Raw genomic sequence first — 21,422 nt, 5'->3', positions numbered from 1 at the left:
CAGGGTTGTTTCTCTGTTCTCTCTTTTGTCCCACTCCTAAAGTCCTTGGAAGGAATTTTTATTGTTACATATTTAGGCATCCAACCATATCTGTTAAGCCTTCCTTCTCCTTGACCATAGGGTACTTAACAGTGAACCAAATCTACCACTCTCTCAAGCTTTTTATGTACTGGTCTGATTGAAAACATCTACAAGTACATGATATCCACATTGCCTGAATTTAAGAGGACTTTCCTATAGGGCCAGTTTAATGACAGTTGGATGGTAACATAAAACCAAAATGTCTAACAGTAGTGCTTATCGAGAAGGACTGTTTTTTTTTCATCAAGAACTTTTCTCTGGGGTCCATATGTATGCATGTGTGTTGTGTGTGAGGGGATCTAGAAAAGAAAGAACTCGTTACTTAAAAAGAGGATGTTTTACCATCTAAAAAATATTTGTGCCACCATGCCCTGTAATCCCATCCACTTGGGAGGCTGAGGCAGAAGGATTGCAAGTTCAAGGCCAGCCTCAGGAACTTAGTGAAGACCTAAGCAACTTAGGACAACCTTGTCTTAAAATTTAAAAAATAAACATCAGGGATGTAGCTCAGTGGCAAAGCACCCCTGGGTTCAATCCCTGGTACTAAAAAATAAAAATAAAGCTGGAGCTGTGGCTCAGTGGTAGAGCACTTGCTTAGCATATGTGAGGCACTGGGTTCGATCCTTAGCACCACATAAAAATAAATAAATAAAACAAAGATATTTGTTCATATACAAATAAGAAAAAAAATTAAAAAAAAATAAAAATAAAAATAAAAATATCTGTAGTGTGTGGATGTATCTCAGTGATGAAATGTATGCTTGCCATGCACAATGCCCTGAATCCCACCCTAGCACCACCAAAAAAAAATAGATATCCCTACATGTGCACATTCATGCACAGACACATACACACACAAGCACATACACATATATGTATTTGTAAAGATTCATTTTTAGAGTTCCTACTCTTTCCCCAACTGTGAATCTTCTACACCTAATAGAAAGAGCTTTGTCAAAATTAGTAAAATATATATTTATTTCTTTAGGAAAGTGAGGAATCCTTTCCCTTCACTTATTATTAAACATCAAGACATCAGACCCAATATTAAAATACTAGCAAGCCATAAAGCCTGTCCTTCTGTTGCAGGTGCAACAATGAGAGTGAATGGGCCCAGATCCACGAGAACATCATCCGAAAATCCAGCGCCAAGTACTCTGCCCCCAGCGCCAGCCATGGTGACGTATTTCTCTGACTAGAAATGTGTTGTGTTGTATTTGCTAATCATACAGTACTTCTTGGTGTTGATTACTATGTGTTTAGTTCCCTAAAGATGATTTTTTTTCCTTTTGTAGGCAATTTCTACTAATTCTTTTGTAATAACTTGAGGCCTTACCTAATATCTGCTGCTCAAGATACATTTTCTGTTCTTTCTATGATGAATTCATGTGCTTTGATAGGTAACTGAAGTTCCAGTTTAAATCTAGAGTGAGAAAGTGAGTTTCAGGGTTGTCACATTACAAAGTCTGTGTTTTTATGAACAAAAATTACCCCAGCCATAAAAAATGGGAGTAGGACAAATAGTAATATCAATAATATTATATTATATTATATTATTTTAATATTCTCTATTACTGTTCAGTGTTAACATCACCAAAAAATTTGACACTAATTAAAAACAATGATTAGTCTGCCAAAAATCAGTCATTCTAGAACTAGAATAGAAAATCTTTACTTCAAAGCAGTTTTTATCTTAACTTCTCCCCTTTTTTCCTTTCCTTCTATTTTAGATTTCTATATAAATAATTTCTATCTAAAACTTGGTGAAATTCTGTACATTATATTGTGTTTTTTAAATTAAGCATTAATTGCTTGATTAAATTAGAAGCACTAATTAAAATCTGAGGTGTTTTATATACCCTTGCACGTAGCTATCTAATTTATACAGAACCATGTTTCCCCTTATAATTTTCACCTCCAAATCATTTTCATAACCTCTTTTTTTGCATAACTTCCTTTTCTTTAATCTTTCATAGACCTTATTGGAAACTGTATTCCATTTGTGTACAATGAGTTGAAATGCATCTACTGTCATGTATAACTAATTAGAACAACAAAAAACCTCTATATTCATTGAACACAAATCCCCATTCTCCCCACCCCCAGTTCCTGTCAACAACCATTTGACTTTCTGTCTTTACAAATTTGGCTATTTTAGATACCTCTATAATAGAATCATAGAGAAAAAATGTCAGCCTTAAATGTCAGTAGAAATATAGTATTTATTGACAGGAATTTTTGTTTTTCTATCAGGTTCAGCAGATACCAATTAGGAGGGTTCATTGAGAAGATCCACACCAGAGACTGAAAAGATTGAAAACTTTCAGCTAGGATCACTTGATTCCTCTAAAACTGTAGTGTGTGGACCTAGAGATTCTCTCTCACAGAGCCTCTTTTTTTATTTTTATTTTTATTATTTTTTTTATTGTAAACAAATGGGATACATGTTGTTTCTCTGTTTGTACATGGCATAAAAGCATACCATTTGTGTAATCATAAATTTACATAGGGTAATGTTTTTGATTCATTCTGTTATTTTTTCCCTTCCCCCCCACTCCTCCCACCCCTCTTCTCCCTCTATACAGTCCTTCCTTCCTCCATTCTTGCCTCCCTCCCTAACCCTAACTCTAACCCTACACTAACCCCTCCCAACCCCCCATTATGTGTCATCATCCACTTATTAGCGATATCATTCGTCCTTTAGTTTTTTGAGATTGGCTTATCTCACTTAGCATGATATTCTCCAATTTCATCCATTTGCCTGCAAATGCCATAATTTTATCATTCTTTATGGCTGAGTAATATTACATTGTATATATATACCACAGTTTCTTTATCCATTCATCAATTGAAGGACATCTAGGTTGGTTCCACAATCTGGCTATTGTGAACTGAGCAGCTATGAACATTGATGTGGCTGTATCTCTGTAATATGCTGATTTTAAGTCCTTTGGGTATAGGCCAAGGAGTGGGATAGCTGGGTCAAATGGTGGTTCCATTCCAAGTTTTCTAAGGAGTCTCCACACTGCTTTCCAGAGTGGCTGCACTAATTTGCAACCCCACCAGCAATGTATGAGTGTACCTTTCTCCCCACATCCTCGACAACACCTGTTGTTGCTTGTATTCTTGATAATCGCCATTCTAATTGGGGTGAGATGGAATCTTAGGGTGGTTTTGATTTGCATTTCTCTTATTACTAGAGATGGCGAACATTTTTCCATATGTTTGTTGATTGCTTGTAGATTTTCTTCTGTGAAGTGTCTATTCATTTCCTTAGCTCATTTGTCAATTGGATTATTTGCATTCTTGGTGTAGAGTTTTTTGAGTTCTTTATAGATTCTGGAGATTAGTGCTCTATCTGAAGTATGATTGGCAAAGATTTTCTCCCACTCTGTAGGCTCTTTCTTTGCATTGCTGATAGTTTCCTTTGCTGAGAGAAAGCTTTTTAGTTTGAATCTATCCCAGTTATGTTGTGTACCTAGATATGAAATGAGGTTAAAGCAAGAATAAGTAAAATATTGTTTTAAAGTAGCAGAAAGTCCTGGGAATGTAGCTCAGTGGTGGAATTCTTGCTTAGTATGCACAAGGCCCTGAGTTTAATTCCTAGCACCACAAAAATAAATAAATACATAAATAAATGAATGCTACCAGTAATTTGAAAAACTATCAATCACAGCAATATTTGTCATACCTTTGCTTCGTTTACTTATTTGATTGATAAAGAGGTGCCTTTTTAAATACTTAGGACTTGGTATGGTTAAAAGTATGGAGAATATAAAGAAGACACAGTGGTAATAAGATACTTAAAAAAAAAAAACTCAAAGAGCAGTTTCCACTGTAACTATACCAGATTAGGATAATGAGTTGTGTCATACTCCCCAAAATTGGCAGGAACTAGGCAATCTGCAGTCTGTGATTTTGTCCAGAATTCAAGGTACTAGCCATTTAAACAGTTAGAAAGACACCCATTCCTCCATGTTGGGAGGTTCCACAGACTACAAAGAGACTACAGAGAGTCTCAATTAGGATAAGCCTATTGTGAGGAAGTCCCTGTGCCATTTTTGAAGTAAGGAGGAGAAATAGTCTATATCTTCTTGAAGTATGTGTTGGAAACCGGTTAAGATCTTGGTATTAGGTGTTGTAAGTCCCTTGTTAAACAAGAAATTGGAATCCCCTTGTTAATAAGAAATTGGAAATTCAATGAAATAACTTGAACCAGGGTAGAGCCCAGGTCTTCAGACTGCAGGATACTGACCTTTCTACTATACTGCCAAGCTTCTGAATGTGGGTTTTCCATTGCTGGACTCTGGGATTTGCATGTCAGAGAATTTACATAGATTGTCAAAGAATAATTCAGGTCTCATTAGTTTCCTTAAACATGCATCTTCATTTAAAAAAAAAAAAAAGATTTACTTTGCTCTATACTGTCACCCATTTTGTTTGTTTTTAGTTTTGGGTTTTTTTTTTTTTTGAGAGGGGACCTCACTATGTTGCCCCAGCTGATCTCAAGCTCATGGGCTTAAATGATCTTCCTTCCTCAACTTCCTGAGTAGCTGGGACTATACGCATGTGCCAACATACCTAACTATTTGTTAAACTTATAAGCAGTTCATTACCTTGACATATCTGTTTCAGAAGTCCTGTTGCTTTCCCTTCAAGTCAAATCACCTAAAAATGCAGAAAGAATTGCTACATTGATTTTGAGTGCTAAGAATAAATGTATTGTTCAGCAATAATTTACTTAAGTGAGGCTCTGTTATATGTGGCTTTTCATTTCCATTGTTAGCCACTTTGATATGCATCCACAGATTGATCTTTTCACAGTCTAATAGCATGAAATTCATTAAGGAAAAGTGAAAATAAATAAAGCAGTTGGCACACTGCTTTCTATTTATTTTTAAATTAAGACTATAGCTTCATTTACATGTTTTGGACTGAGATTAATGTATATAATCCTCATTTCAGTAAAAGGCACCAGGGAGGTGGGGTGCGAGGACTGCAAAGTTGCTGTCCAATATTACACACAAGTATCAATTTGTCCAGTTATATGAGCCAATTTTAACCACAGATGAAGTTCAGTAAATGACTTTCTTATGTCAGGTAATTAGAGGGATCCAATTGAGGGAGAAATTGTATAAACTTGATTAGTTTCAAGTTCTTATATTTTAGGGCCCAACTGAGATGATGGATAGGTAGAATATCAGATGTTACCAAGGGACTGGTTACATACGGGTAGATAAGCGGGTTACTTTCTAAGCTCTTCATGGATATTCTTGCCAGTGAGCACCATGCCTTACCATTATTTGGCATATCCCTCAACCAGGGGTTTAGAACCAGGAATGAAATCCAAAGTTTCAGGATAACAGTCCTTATGAAAGTGGATATAGTTTTTATAGCCTCCATTTGTGGTTTCTATCATTCATGGTGTGCCTTTCCACCTGAACTCTTGCTTAAACTGAGACTTTCCTCTTATTTAAATGTAGAGAGCAGCTTCTCAGAATTCCTTTGGGTAGCCAAATCTAGAGGTAACTCTCCTAGAACCTTCAGTCTGCATCCTCACAAGTTTTGCCTTGCTTCAAGGTACTGTAGGGCATCAGCAGTACCAGTCAGGGGAAGAAACTGGGCTAGCATGCTTGCTGCTTCAGAAATATTTAGAGTCAGAATGTTAGGAAAATGGGTTTTATTCAAAACCAGCTTTGAAGGAAGCTAGAAAAGTTCCATTGTTTCAAAAATTCCACCTTGGAAATCTTTAAGGGTGAGCAACGTTTTAAAAGAGGAGGTGGTGAAGAGACAAAAGGCAGGGAATGCTTCCATTCTCAGCATTGCTCTCAATTTCAGAGCCAGCGGAGGTGAGGGGGGGAGTGGCATGCAAATTCAGTTCGTTTCAAAGGTCATTTGGATGCTCAGAAAATGCAGAGGCTTAAGGCAGACACTATGTACTTAATTAATTCTTGCCAATACAGATGATAAAGCAGTGACTTTTTTTTTTCCATTGCCCTCCAACTACCACCCCTTCAAATTCTAGAGACTGTCCCATCCTTAGCTATTTGTTCGTAGTGGTCTAGCTCCTAAGTCAGTAGATTCCTGTGTACCCTGTTGATAAGATTTGATAGCCATGTGAAGACAATGAAAATAAATGAGTTGGAGTTGAGAGGGAAGGGCAGGTTCACCCAAGCTACTCTTCTCTACAGAGATAAGTGTGGTCTTGGTTTGGGCTCACAGCCTTTCAAGTTCATAAACTAATTATAGTTCAGTTCACCTAGTGACTAGTATAAAAAATTTATTTGAATGGTCAAAATTCCCAAACCTGATTGTCAAACCACAATATCCCTGGAATATTGTTTGCATTTCAGGACACTGTGAACCTAGTACTAATGCCTGGGAAACCATGTAGATAATCCCAGGGTTTCTTGGGAAATATGAGTTTAACAGAATCAATGAAATAATATTTAGGTTCTGTCTGAATTAGAGCAGAATCAAATTTCCTCTCTGACTCTCTGTGAGAGTATAACAAAACCCCTTTAAAATTAAAAGCCTCAGTTCTCCCAATTTCCTGATAAATTGTTTTTCTGCAACTGAGTTTATCCTGCTGAGAAATGGAACTAAAGAACTGGCCTTGGGCTGGGGACTTAGCTCAGTTGGTAGAGTGCTTGCCTTGCAAGCACAGGGCCCTGGGTTCAATCCCCAACACCACCAAAAAAAAAAAAAAAAAAAGAACTGGTCTTAAAGTTTGGGCAAAGGTGTTGCAAAAGGTTGAAAACTGAAATTGTAGCATATCGCTGGCTATCACAGCCTGGCTACATCTACATCTGTTTTTCTCCTGACCTTTGTTCTATAGGACAGGCAGAAGCAAATTAGCTGCCTTCCCAGTTTGGGCCAAACTGATTATAGTTCCTTTTTCCTTTTTATGTCACTTTCTCTCACTTCTGATACAGGAAGGTGACCAAATAGTGCCAATAACAAGAGTACATATTCCTAGTTTCTGAAATACTTTTATCTGTCTTATATGATATCTTGGAATGAACTTCTCTTTTTTTACTTCTCTGCCCCCTCCCCTTCCTCCATTTCCAGATAATTATTCTACAGTTGTGCTTATTACAGCCTTCATTATAGTAACACCTTCTTCCTTTGCTTCTATAGATGTTTACTTTCTGCTCAACTCCTAAGTTTACAAATTATCGAGGGTGCTTCCAGCTGACCCATAGATTAGCACCTAAATTCATCATCCTATAAATAGCTAGTCTATTCACAGTCTCAAAGGTGACAGTACCTAATTCTGTACAAGCTGGACCCTAACAGCCTTCTAGCCATCAGGGACCCTTAGGAGTGCAGAATAGAAAAGTATATCTCAAGAAATTCTAACTTTGTGCAAAATCCAAGGATGCATGTTATGAACCTGAAGTCAATTCATCTTTAGGAAATATTACACATTCTTAAATTCAGAACAAGATCATCTGGAGGGTCTGAAATTCTCATAAGATCTGATGTGAGACTTAGCCCCATAAAAGCACCCCATTCTTTTTTTGTGGTGCTGTGGTTCCTGAAGAAAGAATATGATGTCTACTCTTTGCTTTCTTTGTAAGCCAGTGTAAAGTTAAACCAGCAAGTTACTTCCCACACTGACATGCTCCTAGTATAAGACCCATTTTAGTTCACTCATTTCCAGCATATAAGATACCCTGACCCAGATTCTTCATTGTTCACACTTGTTTCTAGTAAGTAGATTTCTGAGTTCCTGAATGTACAACTCAGGTAGTTCTGCCCTCTCATTCTGTATTAACTTGGGTCCAGGCAGCCCATGACTGGATATTGGGGAACAGAGAGGAAGTAAATTCTGTTCCCAGATCTTAGTCTATGATTCTGTGGGATATTGAGGTCACATTGACATAAACTCCTTTAGCTTTCTAATAATAATTTATTTGTTTATACTTTTTGTATCAGTCTTTTTCCTCAAGAAAATACAAGAACTGGAGATATAGCTCAATGGTGGAGTGGTACCTAGTACATGTGACACCATGAGTTTAATTGCCAGTACTGCAAAAAAAAAAAAAAAAAAGAATTTTTGTCTCTTCTAGTACTACATAATGGTGAAAGTGTGGTTCTGAGTAAGAAAATATTTTTGTTTTGCAGGTCTTATTATTTCTCTGCAGCTTCTTCGTGGAGACATGGAACAGATTCGAAGAGAAAATCCCATGATATTTAATAGGGGATTAGCAATTACAAGAAAATTGGGATTTCCTGATGTCATCATGCCAGGTAAGCAGAACTGCTTGGGGCAGGGGAGGGAGATGAGTTAGGAGGATGGAGTCCATTGCTCCTCTCTTGAGCAGGTCATGAGCTATGCTGTGGAAGAGCCCTGCAGCTATTAAGTACCTCCACACACCAAGTCAGTTTGCTGACTGTAACTGCAGCCAGTGATCCTTTGGCTTTTGTAAGTATTTGTTCTTTCCAGAAGCCCCCATATTGTGTTCACCCATGTAATATGACAGATCAGCACATGGGCTTTCTAGAGGCTGAATGATAGGACCAATATGAAATTTTTTACAGAGATGCCTTTTTGTACTCTTCTTTTCTATCACATTCACTGAGAATTGCCTCACAAAAACCTCCTGCTCAAGGGGAATATACTAAAACATATACTTTTAGTATCAGTGAATCTCATTTGTATAGAAATCACAGATACATTTTACTGTATCCGAAAAATAGATCAAGCAAGAGATATAAGCTAGGCACTATGAATGAACAGGCAAGTATCTGGTTGTCTGAATAGATTTCCAGAAAAAGTGGACCTACCCTCTCAGTTGAGTTTTAATATTCTGCTAAAAGCTTATTTCCTTTTGTTTAAAATGGCCAGGGGAGGCTAGACTGAACTGATTGTGACCACTTTAAATATCATCTGTTTAGAGTTCTTTGTGGTCCTTTACTAAATTCTCTTGTTGAAAACATGTGCCAACACATACCCAAGGGGAGCATGACCTGAGCATAGGGAAAGGTACATGCAATAGATTCTGGCTGCTTTCCAGTTACACTAACTATGCATAGATTTATTTTCTTTTACCTTTATTCTCTTTCTATGGACACTATGAATGAGAGCAAATTGCTTTGCACAGTCTTCATTTCCTACTCGTGAATACAGGAAGGGATGGGAAACTTAGGCTACTAGATCAATTATGTTTATCTCCATATGCTAAATAGAGTTCATGCTTATGAAAGGCCTCATCTGGCTATTACAGAGGTGAGTGCTCCATAGAACATTTCTCCCATGCTGTCCTGACACCATTCCTCAACTTTCTCTGCTCCTAGTAATAAGAAAATAAGAATCCAAACATAGTCCTTGGCTTCTTGGCAACATGGCTTTGAAAAAAGAATAGACAGTTATCAAAACTGATCTGGTGATCTTTTCAAAATTACCTATCTAGGCTCACCACAATGGAGTAATATAGTCCAAGTTTCCTTTCTTTTTTCTTTCTTTCTTTTTTTTAGTGCTGAGGATTGAACCCATGCCAGGCAAGAACTGTATCACAGAACTATTACCTTGGCCCCTTCCTTTCTTTTAAGAAGTTATTTAATATTTGGAAATTACCTTTCTAATAGCCTTCATATACTCAGAGGTTTAAAACAAGTAAACAGAGACTAGAAAGGGGCAAGCTTTAATCAATGTATTTTAAGCAAAATCTGATTTCTAGTTACACTGAAAAAAAACCTCATCCATACAAAGAGATCTCTTCTGAAGTAGTCTGCATCTCTTGTATCATTGGTACACAGCTTTACAAAGGATTTCTGTTTATGCTGAACATGACTGGAAATCTGAAATATCAGGCATTGGTGAGGCAAAGGGAGTTTTCCCTCTCCTGGGCAGAGACATTGGAAGTCCTGGGAGGTCTGGGGTTGATGGGATATGAGTGTGCTGCTTCTTGGGTTGTCTGCCTTGAAATACTGAGTGCTATAACTGAAAGTAGCAGTTTTTTTGTGCATACTTTGTCCCCTTTTTAACTCTTTTACTCTTGAAGAAAGAGCTTTTTGCATAGATGGCCACTCCCAGTTTTGTGAACTGTTAACAATTGTCAGTCTCCTTAATGTACCACATTATACTGTCAGAGTGGGTTTGCCAGCCTTAGGTAATGTAATGGGTCTGCACCTGTAGGTCCTACTAGAGCAACAATAATGTGTGTTTTACATTGTGGTCAATCTGTCTTGGGACACAATGACTGCAAAGACGTGCTTTCATGAGTCTTCTGAATTCTGGCCACCCCTCCTCCTGCAGCTGAGCTACTACCCTTCATCTGTGAGAACATTTTACCTGGTCTGCAGCAGTCCCTCAGACTCACAGTGCTGGTGTGGCCATGTTACAAGAAGCTTTATCTTCTTGACACATGGACATGGAAAAAGAACAGAAAAGCAATTGTCAGTAACTGTGAGCATTACAACACTTAAGTCTGAGAAATTATAATAAATGGAAAATTAGAATTACTTATAGGCTGTGATCCTTATTTAAAACTACACAGTATTTTGGAATGAGATTGATCAGATTATGTTTTGTGCCTGTGTGAATATGATATAATGAATTCTACTACTATGAATAATTACAATGTACCAATTTTTTAAAAAAAATTTTAACTGACCCAGTATTTGGCAGAAACTACCAGAAACTCATTTGGAGAAGTCCTTTTTTTTTTTTTGTCAATCTGACCAAAATAGATCCCTATCAAAGTGAATTGGTAGAACTATAAGGAAGAGTTCAGATAGCTATAGCCACACTAATACCTAACATGCCATTTCTGAAAAGGTCTTTCTGACATCCTATTTTTACTTCCACTGGAGTATAAGAACATACCATGTGGATGTGAGCAGAATATATCCTCCTCTAAGCCACAACTGAGACCCTGACTACAGCTGTTCAGCTCTGCTCATGGCCCACAGTAATAAGCAGAGGCAACAGTGATGCTGTGGGTGTTCTGGGAGCCTAAGGCTCCAGAGAAAGGCATGCAGACCCAGAAAAAATATCATCTTAAATTATAAAAGAACAAATAGATATTGGTAATTTTTTAAAAAATATTTTTTAGATGTTGATAGATAATTTATTTTATTCATTTATTTATATGTGGTGCTGAGAATCAAACCCAGTGCCTCACACATGCCAGGCAAGTGCTCTACCACTGAACCACAACCCCAGCCCCTGGGAATTTTTTGAAACTGAGCACATATAACTTTTTGTTGATCATGATATTTCTGTGGGTACTTTCTCCTTCCCTCTAGACCATTTTTAGTTCAGTACAGAAGCTAATAACTATAACACCTTTTTAGTTCTCTCCTAGATTTTTTTGAAGAAGATAAACAGGAAAGACTGGAGAAAGACAGATACTCCAGGGGAATAAGTACATATTAACATAGTTCCCTGTGACTCATGTGTCAGAATTAGCCATAATCAAACTTTGAAAAACTCCATAAGCCAAAAGACCATAACCTGAAAGGAATAATTTAAAACCTCATGTTCAAGAAGAGGCTGTACTATTCTCCAGACCATGTCTAAGCCAACAAAGTTGGACCAACATCTTCTACTTCAGTATTTCTTATCTTTCCTGGAAACTTCATGCCCTGGGGTCAATGAAAAGATAGAACTCTGTCATGTTCTTTGGGAAATACAACCTTTTAACCTGTGTTATAAGCCTTGAATTTCTATGGTTATAATAGACTGTAATATAAGCCAAATTGCCTATTAAATGATCTTGTGTCTTGCCATAAGAAGTCCACCTCTGATGTAGTATATTGTTCTAAAACAAAGAATAAGTTTTTCTCTAAAAGTAGTAGTCCTCAAATTTTAGTGTGTGGTGGAATCATCTGCAAAACTTGGAAAAACATAGATTGGTGGGCCCACTCACAAGAGTTTCTAATTCAGTAGAATTGGATTGGGGTTCAACAATTCATATTTCTCACAAGCTCTCAAGTGATGGTGATGCTGCTGGTCTGGGAACCTCTCAGAGAACCATGCCCTAGAAAACATTCTGCTTTAGAGATGTTTCGTCCCTCCCTGAGTCAGATCTGAGGCAAATACCCCTTCTTTTGGGGTTGCCCTGAACTTGCCCATTAGAAGACAGCTATGCAGACATGGCATCTCTTTAGTGGAGTCTCTGACTCTTGCCCTTGTGCTCAGAAATACACTATAATTTTTTTGACCTCTGATAAAAATGCATGCTTCATCACAGAGCTGCAGTGATGTTTCTGTCTCTTCCTGTTTGTCTTAATTGTTCTTGTTTTTCTCTGTGCTGTCCCCTCATTCTCGCCCCTTTTTTTCTGATGCAGAGATGAAGATAGTTGGGTGTAAGTTCTTGCTTTTTTGTGTCCTGTCTATTGCCTGCTTTGTTCCCATCTTCCTTTGTTTCATGGAATGTTGCAATACTGGGGTGGGGTGTCATGTACATTATTAATCCTTCATCAGCCTCACCTTCCCAGTTAACTGACAAAAGGAAAGAGAAGCTACCGCCCACCCTAGAGCACTATATACTACTTAGGGTATTCATTAAGACGAGGACGTATTAGAATGTTTAGAAAATCTTAACAAGCCTGAGGAATGTAGAGATGAGAAAGGATTGTTTTATGAGACAAAAGAGTTACTGCAATTGAAAAGAAAATGAGTAGTGCTTACCCCAAGCCATGCAGAATCAGAAAGTTAGAAAGTTTGTCTTTTCTAGCCCTGCTAGGAAATACCTCATAAAAAGGGAAAATACACAGAGACATGGATTTGAAAGAAAGTTGTCCTCAAGGGGAGTGATGAAATGATTTGTCACAAGTGGAATTCAAGGGACTGTGGTCAATCTGTGTCAAATGACACTTTGGTATTATTGCTAAGGGATGGTTTAAGAATGATCATTTTTGGTTCTGTAAGAGGTTAAAAGATCATCACATTCCTGATCCAAGAAATAACTATATATAATGGTGTCATGCTATTCCTATACCTGTCATCCTGTTAGAGCAGAGGGCATCACTGACTTCATAGTGATAGAAACCAGAAGTGTAACCCCAAAGACATGATGAAAAGTTAAAGAGCCCATCTTTTCTGGATACACTAAAGAAACTCTCCCAAGAGTGTTACTTTTCCCTTCTGTCCCACAAGAAAATAAGAACTACTACAAAATAAAACATTGATTTCATATGTTCAAGACTCCATGTAACATGTTAGCTAGTATCTCCACATCTCAATGATTGCTGTCAAGAGACTTCCTCCTGTTCTACAAAGAGATAGAATTGGCACCATTCCATGTAAACTGCTGTGTCTTCTGGGAGAATATCAGTTCTTGTTTTCCATGGTCTCAAGGGAAAGAAAGCACATCCATAGAAGCTCCTCCTAATCCTATCTAGATGCATACAAAGTATAAATAATATATTTTAAGTGCTAGTTTACTTGAACTCAATACCTCCTAATATGTGGTATGAATCATTTATATAGAAAGGACATGATTATAATAAATAACCCAAACCAGACTGAATGCTCAAATTTATGTGATCTTTGTGAACCATTCTACTGGAATTAAATTCCACATAGACTAGAATCATGTGAGACATGGCTCCAAACTTCAAATAATGCTGGAATGTTTGGCTAGAGATTCTTTTGCTGGCAGAATGCTGTGGTGCTTGAGTTAAACCTCAAGTTCTGAGCCTCTAGGAAGATTGCTCTCAGAAGACCTGCAACCATATGAGCTCTTTTTCTCCAGAACCATGCTAGGATACAAGTCTTTGGAAGGTCAGATCTATTGGTGCTGGATGCCATGGCACATGGCAACTCATCATCAGTGCTCCCCAGCCCTCCAAGATTTCTGCTGACTGAACAGAGCTGTTTACTTCTCAGACCTCCCCACTTCATAAGGACCCCAGAATATTTCAGGCCAATTCCCATCATAATAAGGTAGCATCAGATTCATTACTTTGCTCCTTTTCAGTGGCTATTTGGGTTAGGTTCTCAGGAGTTGAAAATTTTGATGCATAGTTACAGTGTATCCTAGCTATTCTTAATAAACATTTCAAGCCAGATATCAACAGACTATAATCTGAGCCAAATGTAGCCAGGAATCTATTTTTGTACTGTTTGCCAGCTAAGAATTTTTTAAAGGATTGTGAAAACAAAGAATATTGTAATAGAAACATATGCAACCTACAAAACCTTAAATATTTACTATCTATACTATCTAAACAGGAAAAGTTTCCCAAACCCTGCCTTCTGTTAAGTATCTAGTTCCCTGACCTGCAACTGTACCAACAGCTGACATGGACTATTATGGGAACTATGAATTGGGTAGAGACAGTTTATTCTGAGATCCCCTTACAAGAATAAACTCAATTCATTCATCTCATTCAAAAAAATTCTGTTCCATGGTACCTAAGAACTAAGTACTTTGAGATATAAGATCCTCTGCCATCCCTAGAAAGCAGATAACACCCAACAAAGGAAGGAAAACCTGCCCAAGGCCCTTCCTAAAAGGAAGACCCATCAGCAGGACCACCCTCAATAATACCTATTCCCACATCCTGCAGAAAAACCTCACATCCCGCTACCAGCATTTTCTATACTAAGAGTTGTCCAGCCCCTTACTTTAAACTAAACTTCATCAGTGTCCTCCCAGAAGACCTCATATTTTGGTCTGCTTGTGTAAACCTTGGAGAGTATCAGAATCACATTGTGCTTTTAAGCAAACCACACTCCCCTCAACATACATTATAATTTCAAGGGGTAGATTTTTAATAAGGTCCCCAGATGATTCAAATACAGCCAGCCAGGTAGCAGTCTGCAAACTAATTTCCAAAACCACTGCTCAGGTCTTATGTTTCCCATCTTCATTGTAATGTGCCTTCCCTCATCCCTCTCATGGTAATATTTCCTGGCAATTGGTGCTAAAGTTTATAGAGAAACCTCCTGATAACAATATCTTAACCCAAAGGCATGATTGCACTGGTAGATTTTATAAACATGTAACATGCAATAAGAACCATTGAAGAGCAAGGGAGTCCTGGAAAGGTGTCTGTAAGGCAGACCTGGGGCTTTTCACTTGTGCTTTCTAGGTGTTCTGGTTCCAGGAAAATTAGTGAAGAACTCAATTTAAAGATCCCAGAGAACTTTTGACAAGAAGCTTCCCCCACCTGCAGCAATATTAACTTTCCACAAAATGCATTCTTTTCATTGAAACCATAATTGCAAAATTGCAACCCATAAGGGAGAGTAATATCTGTTCTAAGAACAGCCCTCATCTAGGTAGGTCTGTTCCACAAATAAAGAACAGTCAAAGGCCTGATGAAATCAAACTTCTTTAGTCTGTAACTCAGGGAGTTACTTGTATTAAATTTTTTTCTCAGTATAAAATCACCAAAGGCATTCTATTTTTTTTAAAAAAGAATGAAAACTGTAGGAATATCTCACTCAGTCCTTCCATTTTGAAACTGGTATTTTGGCTTAAAAGGTCCTGTTCAGAAACTATGAGTTCATTCTACATGATCAACACAGATCAAATTCTGTGATTAACAATCTTCAAGACAATGCCCAGTTTTATTTTAGTATTGTGTCATATGTTGCTAAGAAAAGTTTGAAAATATTTTATTTCAGGGATGTGTTCATTATAACATGGTTAACCTTTGTATAGAACCATAAAAATCAAAAGTCATTGTACAAACTAGAAAAATATTGCCAATAACCTTTAGGTAATATACTTTTTAAAACCACATCAGTTATCTTGAGAAAAACTTCCAGAGAATGCAAACAAGGCTAATATTTTAAGCCAAACACTTATTCTTTAGACATTAAGATTCTCTAGACTATTCACTGAATGCTAAATCATTCTAGAAATTGAATAATTTTCATATGAAGGCTAATGTGAAACTAAAAGGCTTTATCAGAAGATGACTGTTTTGTTAAAAATTCCACGTGTAACTAAATCTGATTTGACCTATACAATAGACCAGAGTTAAGTTTCCAGTTAAGTTTGAACTTTCAAGAGTTTCAGTACTTTCAGAACTGGTTTTATCCATCCTGTGTCCTAATAATAGCAAACTGGTAAATTTGAGTTTCTGTTCTCTTTCTACGTGCCTTCCCAACTAACTCCACCTGCACAACTGAGTCCTATTAACAGTAGGCTAGGACGTCATGAGAAGGGATACCTAAAGGAAGCAGATTTAGATTTCAAATTCATCCAAATTCAAAACAGGCTCTACCCATCCCAGGAGGAAAATCTGAGCAGACTTCAAAGATGGACACCCTCTTATGTCCCACATATGCAACAGTTACATTTGGGCATGATTTTTAGAACAGATTTTCCTCTTCCTTTTGGGTAGCCTCAGAGTTGCTTGTTTGGAAAACAGAATGGCTTTCACACATTAGAGAAAGTTCTCAGGGCTCCCAGAGAATAATTAGTTACTTAAACCAAAATACTTTGAGAACCTTAATTATGCATCCAAATAATTGTGATTACAAGATTGCACTCCTAAAATGGAAAGGTGACTTGAAGACTGGAAGGACTGGTCTTGAAGACCCAAAAAGAAAGTATTGCACATGTGCCAGTCTTGTTCTATTCCAGTTTCATTAATGAGAGATACTCAGATGCTTCTACAATTTGAGAGTTGATCAGAAAAGACATTGTCATCTATCTCTGACCAAAACAGAAAGCTCACTTGCTAACCAAAACCAAACCCATTTCTGTCATTGTGATTATAGGTAATAAACATAGTTCAATGCGCCAATTTTTCTAAGAACTGAAGTAGAAAGAATGTCTGTCTTCTGAAATGGTTTGCTTTGCAAGTTAACTTTCTGTTACTTCCCAGATGGTTTCTGTAGGCAGCTAACACATCTTCACTTTGTTCTTACCTGTTTTCTATTTTCTTCCTTTGAAGATTTTTTTCCTGCAGCATTACTATATTTTTAGAAAGTTAAAAGCCTTTCTTTAAAATTATGTGAATAAAACTGGCCATGTTGTAGATTTAGAAACTTAGAGAAGCCTAAATAAGCTCTTCTTATTCTTGAATAAGCAACCCAGTCTCCTTTCAATTCACCCTCCTAACAAGGCAGAGGTGACTTGGTTCATTCTGAACCTAAGAGTTTGAGTTTCTCCTGCCCAGTCTCGAGTAACAGATTGCTGCCCCATTGCCTTCACATCTTTGCTTCTGGAGAGTAATCTGCTCCCAGAGCATTTGAAAAAAAAAAAAAAAAAAAAAAAAAAACAAAGAAAAACTGGCAGGTCATCCAGTGACTTTGACTGGGCACTCCAGCAGGGAAGTATTTGGAGCAAAACCTCCAGAAGAAAGGAACAGTGGATGTATACTCTACTTGGACTCAGAAAGTTTGGGAATTGTAAAAAAATCTATGAAAGAAAAAAAATTGTAGTAAAATAAGACATATAATTAAAATAAGTGTTATTCCTGCTGAACCTAAAATCTTCCCTCTTAGGGGGTTTTAGATTAAATTCTCTTGGAGGGGAGAGAGAATGCACAGTCTTGGCACTACAATCTAAGAAGTTTCTCTACCCTGGATAAACCAGGGTTATCTTTAGGATTCAGACTTAGAGAACACACGACTAACCTTCCTAAGTGCTGCACTGATATTGATAGAATGTTCATTGTTATTAACCAAGCTTGGAATGCCCTGAGCACCCACCCAAGCCCCTCAGGTTCCAAATGCTAGCCTGTTTCTCCATGTAAATGGGGCAGTGTAACTTCTGTGGTCTAAGGACATGGCATTTCTTTCCCCACAGGTGATATCCGCAATGACCTGTATCTAACCTTGGAGAAGGGGGATTTTGAAAGAGGGGGAAAGAGTGTACAAAAGAACATTGAAGTGACCATGTATGTGCTTTATGCAGATGGAGAAATACTGAAGGTAAGGCTGTACCAGTCAGTCATTCAGAATGGAGGCGGATGTGATAATTCCAGTGCGTTTTTATGGTCTTTCCAGAGGTCCATTTCCTTTGGGCATGATTGAACTCAAATTGCCCCATATACATTCTTCTCTTCCTTTCTGTTTCTTCAAGGAAACCCTATAGTGTGCTTTGATAATGACTTCCAATGTTGGATAGCCTTGGCAGAAATTTTTCCTAGTATCTGACCTGAATCCCTCCTGTTGCAATTTGTACCTACTCCCTCTAGTTCTGTCCTACATGTCACCTCTTCTACCATTCTGCCTAGCATACCTGCCTACTTGGTAACAGTTATTAGGTTCCATTTTGCCTTTTTATTCCTTAAACTAACTCAGAAAATTATATTTGCATTTTGGTCATGGGTAAATCTTAGACACTCACCAACTGTACTAAGTTGTGAAATGAAGAACTCAATCCTGGAACATTATTTTCAGCCCATGTAGTACAAGGATTCTCTGCCACTCTTCATTGAAAACAGAGACCTGGTGTGCGATTTATGTTGTCAGTTTTTCCCTTAGTCATATCATGGTTAAGTCCCTTGTGAATAACAAGGCAGTGCATTGGAGAGGAGGAAAATCAGTCTTTCACAAGTCTCACTTCTGTGTATTGGCAACAGCCCCATAAGACATGCAGAGCAGTAGGGATCATTCCCATTTGACAGAGGAAAAGGGTAAAACTAGTTGATATCATCTTCCAAAACAAGCAAGAAATAAAGGAGAATGTTGAATTAGTGATGGAAACAATGATTTGTGTATCATTTTAAAAAAACAAGCAGAAGACCTTGGCATGTCCATGGTTTACAGTAGCAAAGCCATCAGTAGTCGTACCACTCCTGTGTGATCAGGGAGATGCTCCTGATCATGTTGCCCAATGCTTCCTGTCCTCCAGGACAAAGGCACAGGCACTCTTGGGACTGTATCTTCATGTATGTTCATTTGGGAACTGGGGTCAAGTTAAATCTGGCCTGCCTTGTTTATATCCAAGGAAGGTCAGCAAGGGTGATCTAAAACGCCAGTCCAACACTAGGCTAAAGAAAATCAAGAAAGCAAGCTCTTTCAACTTTATAATTTAGTGTTTCTTCATGATATTGTACAATGCTATGTATAGTTGACTTCTCTCATGGAATCTACTCTTTCCTTTCTCATTGAGGATGACGAGTCTACCTAATGCACTACCTAGCTTCCCTCCAATTTGCCAAGCAGTGTGTATGTGGTAACTTCGGCCCCAAGAAAAACAAGGAGCACTGTGACTACTGATTGCTTATACCACCTACACAGTTGTTTCCAAAAGTATTAAATTTAAGTCAAGTACAGTCTCATCTCATAGATTTAGCCTGATGTGAAAGTAAGACTTTCACAGAAGAAAAAGTGTCCTGATGACACACAGAATCCAGAAGCTCCCTTTAAGAAGATAACACTTTATTTTGCTTCTCTCTTACAGGATTGCATCAGCTTGGGTTCGGGAGAGCCAAACAGAAGTTCCTATCACTCCTTTGTCCTCTATCACAGTAACAGTCCTCGCTGGGGAGAAATTATTAAATTGCCTATCCCCATTGACAGATTTCGAGGCTCCCATCTGCGCTTTTGAATTCAGACATTGTTCCAGTGAGTGAGATCTCCTTCCACATCCCTTGAGGATATGAATATAACTGTACTCTATAGAATGAAATTTAGGAGAATTCTTATTGGGGGACTTAGGAATAAGTGAATACTCAGAATTCAGATGTTCCAGATGTCATTAGAGGGTGTTCTTTGGAGTATAAAAGCAATCATTCAAAAACTATGGGTCTTCCTAGTGTCTGAAATATCTAGCATCATTCTCCTTTGGATGTTTCCTTTGTACCTATTAAACTACTTCTCAGAGAACACCTAGGTCATCAAGATCAGCAATTCAGCTTCTGTTTGTATCTAGTAGCCTGTATACTTGGGGTATAAATGGTAGTTTATTCTAGCATATTTTCAGGATGCTATCTAGTTAATGAAAGAAGGTGCAAAAGAGTGTAGATGACAAACACAAGAGGAATTTATGTTAAAAAGCAAAGTGAAAGGTAAAAATAACTAACACTTACCTCTGGTTGCAGCAAAGGACAAAGGGAAAAGAAACTCTTTGGCTTTGCATTCTCACCCCTGATGCGTGACGATGGCACCACCCTCTCAGATGATATTCATGAGCTTTATGTGTACAAGGTATGAGGCCTGGCTATCTTTCATCCCCACTCTTCACCTCCTGTGGCCACTCTTACACATGGTTCTCAGTTAGGTGACTTTTATTGGGCAGATCAGAGGATTCAGAGTAGCACATTGGTAGGTGAAAACAGAACAGCTGTGGGCAGGCTTTTGTTTTTTAAGTTCACTGGCCTTTCTCCCACAACTAATGCCAACAAGGCCTTTTGTTTTCCTGCCTCCCACTTCATTGGTCGAAATTTATTATTGATTCCTCTATGCCATTATTGTCTGGGCTAGTAAGTTCTGAGTCCTGCTATTTTAGATCATGGTTCTGCTCTCACAGTTTAAATGCCACCAAGTTTGTTTGCACAACAAGTGGAGGCCACATGCCCCACCATGTTCTCTTTAAAAGGCACATGAAATGTTCTGGGAAGTTTCTGAACAGAAAGCAGTCTTCCAAAAGGACCTGAGACTCAAGGAAGAGCCTTAAGAAGATAAGAGCAAATATCAACTCAGAAATACCCTGGGACCTGATTTTTGCACATGGCATGGCTCAGAAAACATTCTCTGTTCTCTACTTTTCATCTACAGTGTGATGAGAATAGCACATTTAACAACCATGCTTTGTACCTGGGCCTGCCCTGCTGCAAGGAAGACTACAATGGTTGCCCTAATATCCCCTCGAGCCTCATCTTCCAGCGCAGCACCAAAGAGTCTTTCTTCATTTCCACACAACTCTCTTCTACCAAACTCACCCAGAATGGTAGGTAATGCTGCCTTCAAGGTGGTGCTTTCCACTGTCCTCAGTTGTTGGTTCCACATTGCTAGTGCATGTTAAGGAAGATTAAAGTTATTACTTCTTTATACCAGAATAAGGAACTTCTTTTCACTCAGCAAGAGCAGCCTATGAGATTTCCATGGTGTTAGTCACACCAGAGTGTACACACAGGGTGCACAGATAGATCTTGGCCTTGACCTTAGCATTAAAGAGTCTATTCTGGGGGGCAATCCAAGATGGTGGACTAGAGGGTGACTGCATCTCCAGTTGCTCAGAACCCAGGATTCAAGAAGGGGAGGCATTGAGAGACTCGGACTAAAATAGAGCGACCGGGTGAGTCTCCCCCACCGGGTGAAGCTCAGCCTGGGCAGCAGGCCCAGATAGGGGCGGCTTATCAGAGCAGGGCAGAGCACCTAGAGTCTTCCACAGGTAGCCCTGCTCACTCTGGTGGTGGGCTCCTCCCACACAGTCAGCTTCTCGGAGCAGGCCACCCAGTGAGAGCCTTTCTGC

At 38.3% G+C, this 21,422-nt stretch overlaps 1 protein-coding gene across 1 annotated transcript in view; it reads left to right on the top strand.

Annotated features, from left to right (window-relative positions):
• Dock3 (dedicator of cytokinesis 3) overlaps positions 1 to 21,422 on the top strand; it is a 712,604-nt gene that overhangs the window by 584,608 nt on the left and 106,574 nt on the right. Inside the window, 7 exon segments of the mRNA XM_047563117.1 lie at positions 1,171 to 1,259; positions 8,212 to 8,337; positions 17,808 to 17,932; positions 19,410 to 19,550; positions 19,552 to 19,577; positions 20,050 to 20,155; positions 20,726 to 20,897. Coding sequence (XP_047419073.1) covers positions 1,171 to 1,259; positions 8,212 to 8,337; positions 17,808 to 17,932; positions 19,410 to 19,550; positions 19,552 to 19,577; positions 20,050 to 20,155; positions 20,726 to 20,897 — 785 coding nt within the window.

Source organism: Sciurus carolinensis, chromosome 9 (assembly GCF_902686445.1).
Source record: "Sciurus carolinensis chromosome 9, mSciCar1.2, whole genome shotgun sequence".
In the NCBI taxonomy this organism is placed as follows: Eukaryota; Metazoa; Chordata; class Mammalia; order Rodentia; family Sciuridae; genus Sciurus; species Sciurus carolinensis.
This window is presented reverse-complemented; position numbering and strand designations above follow the sequence as displayed.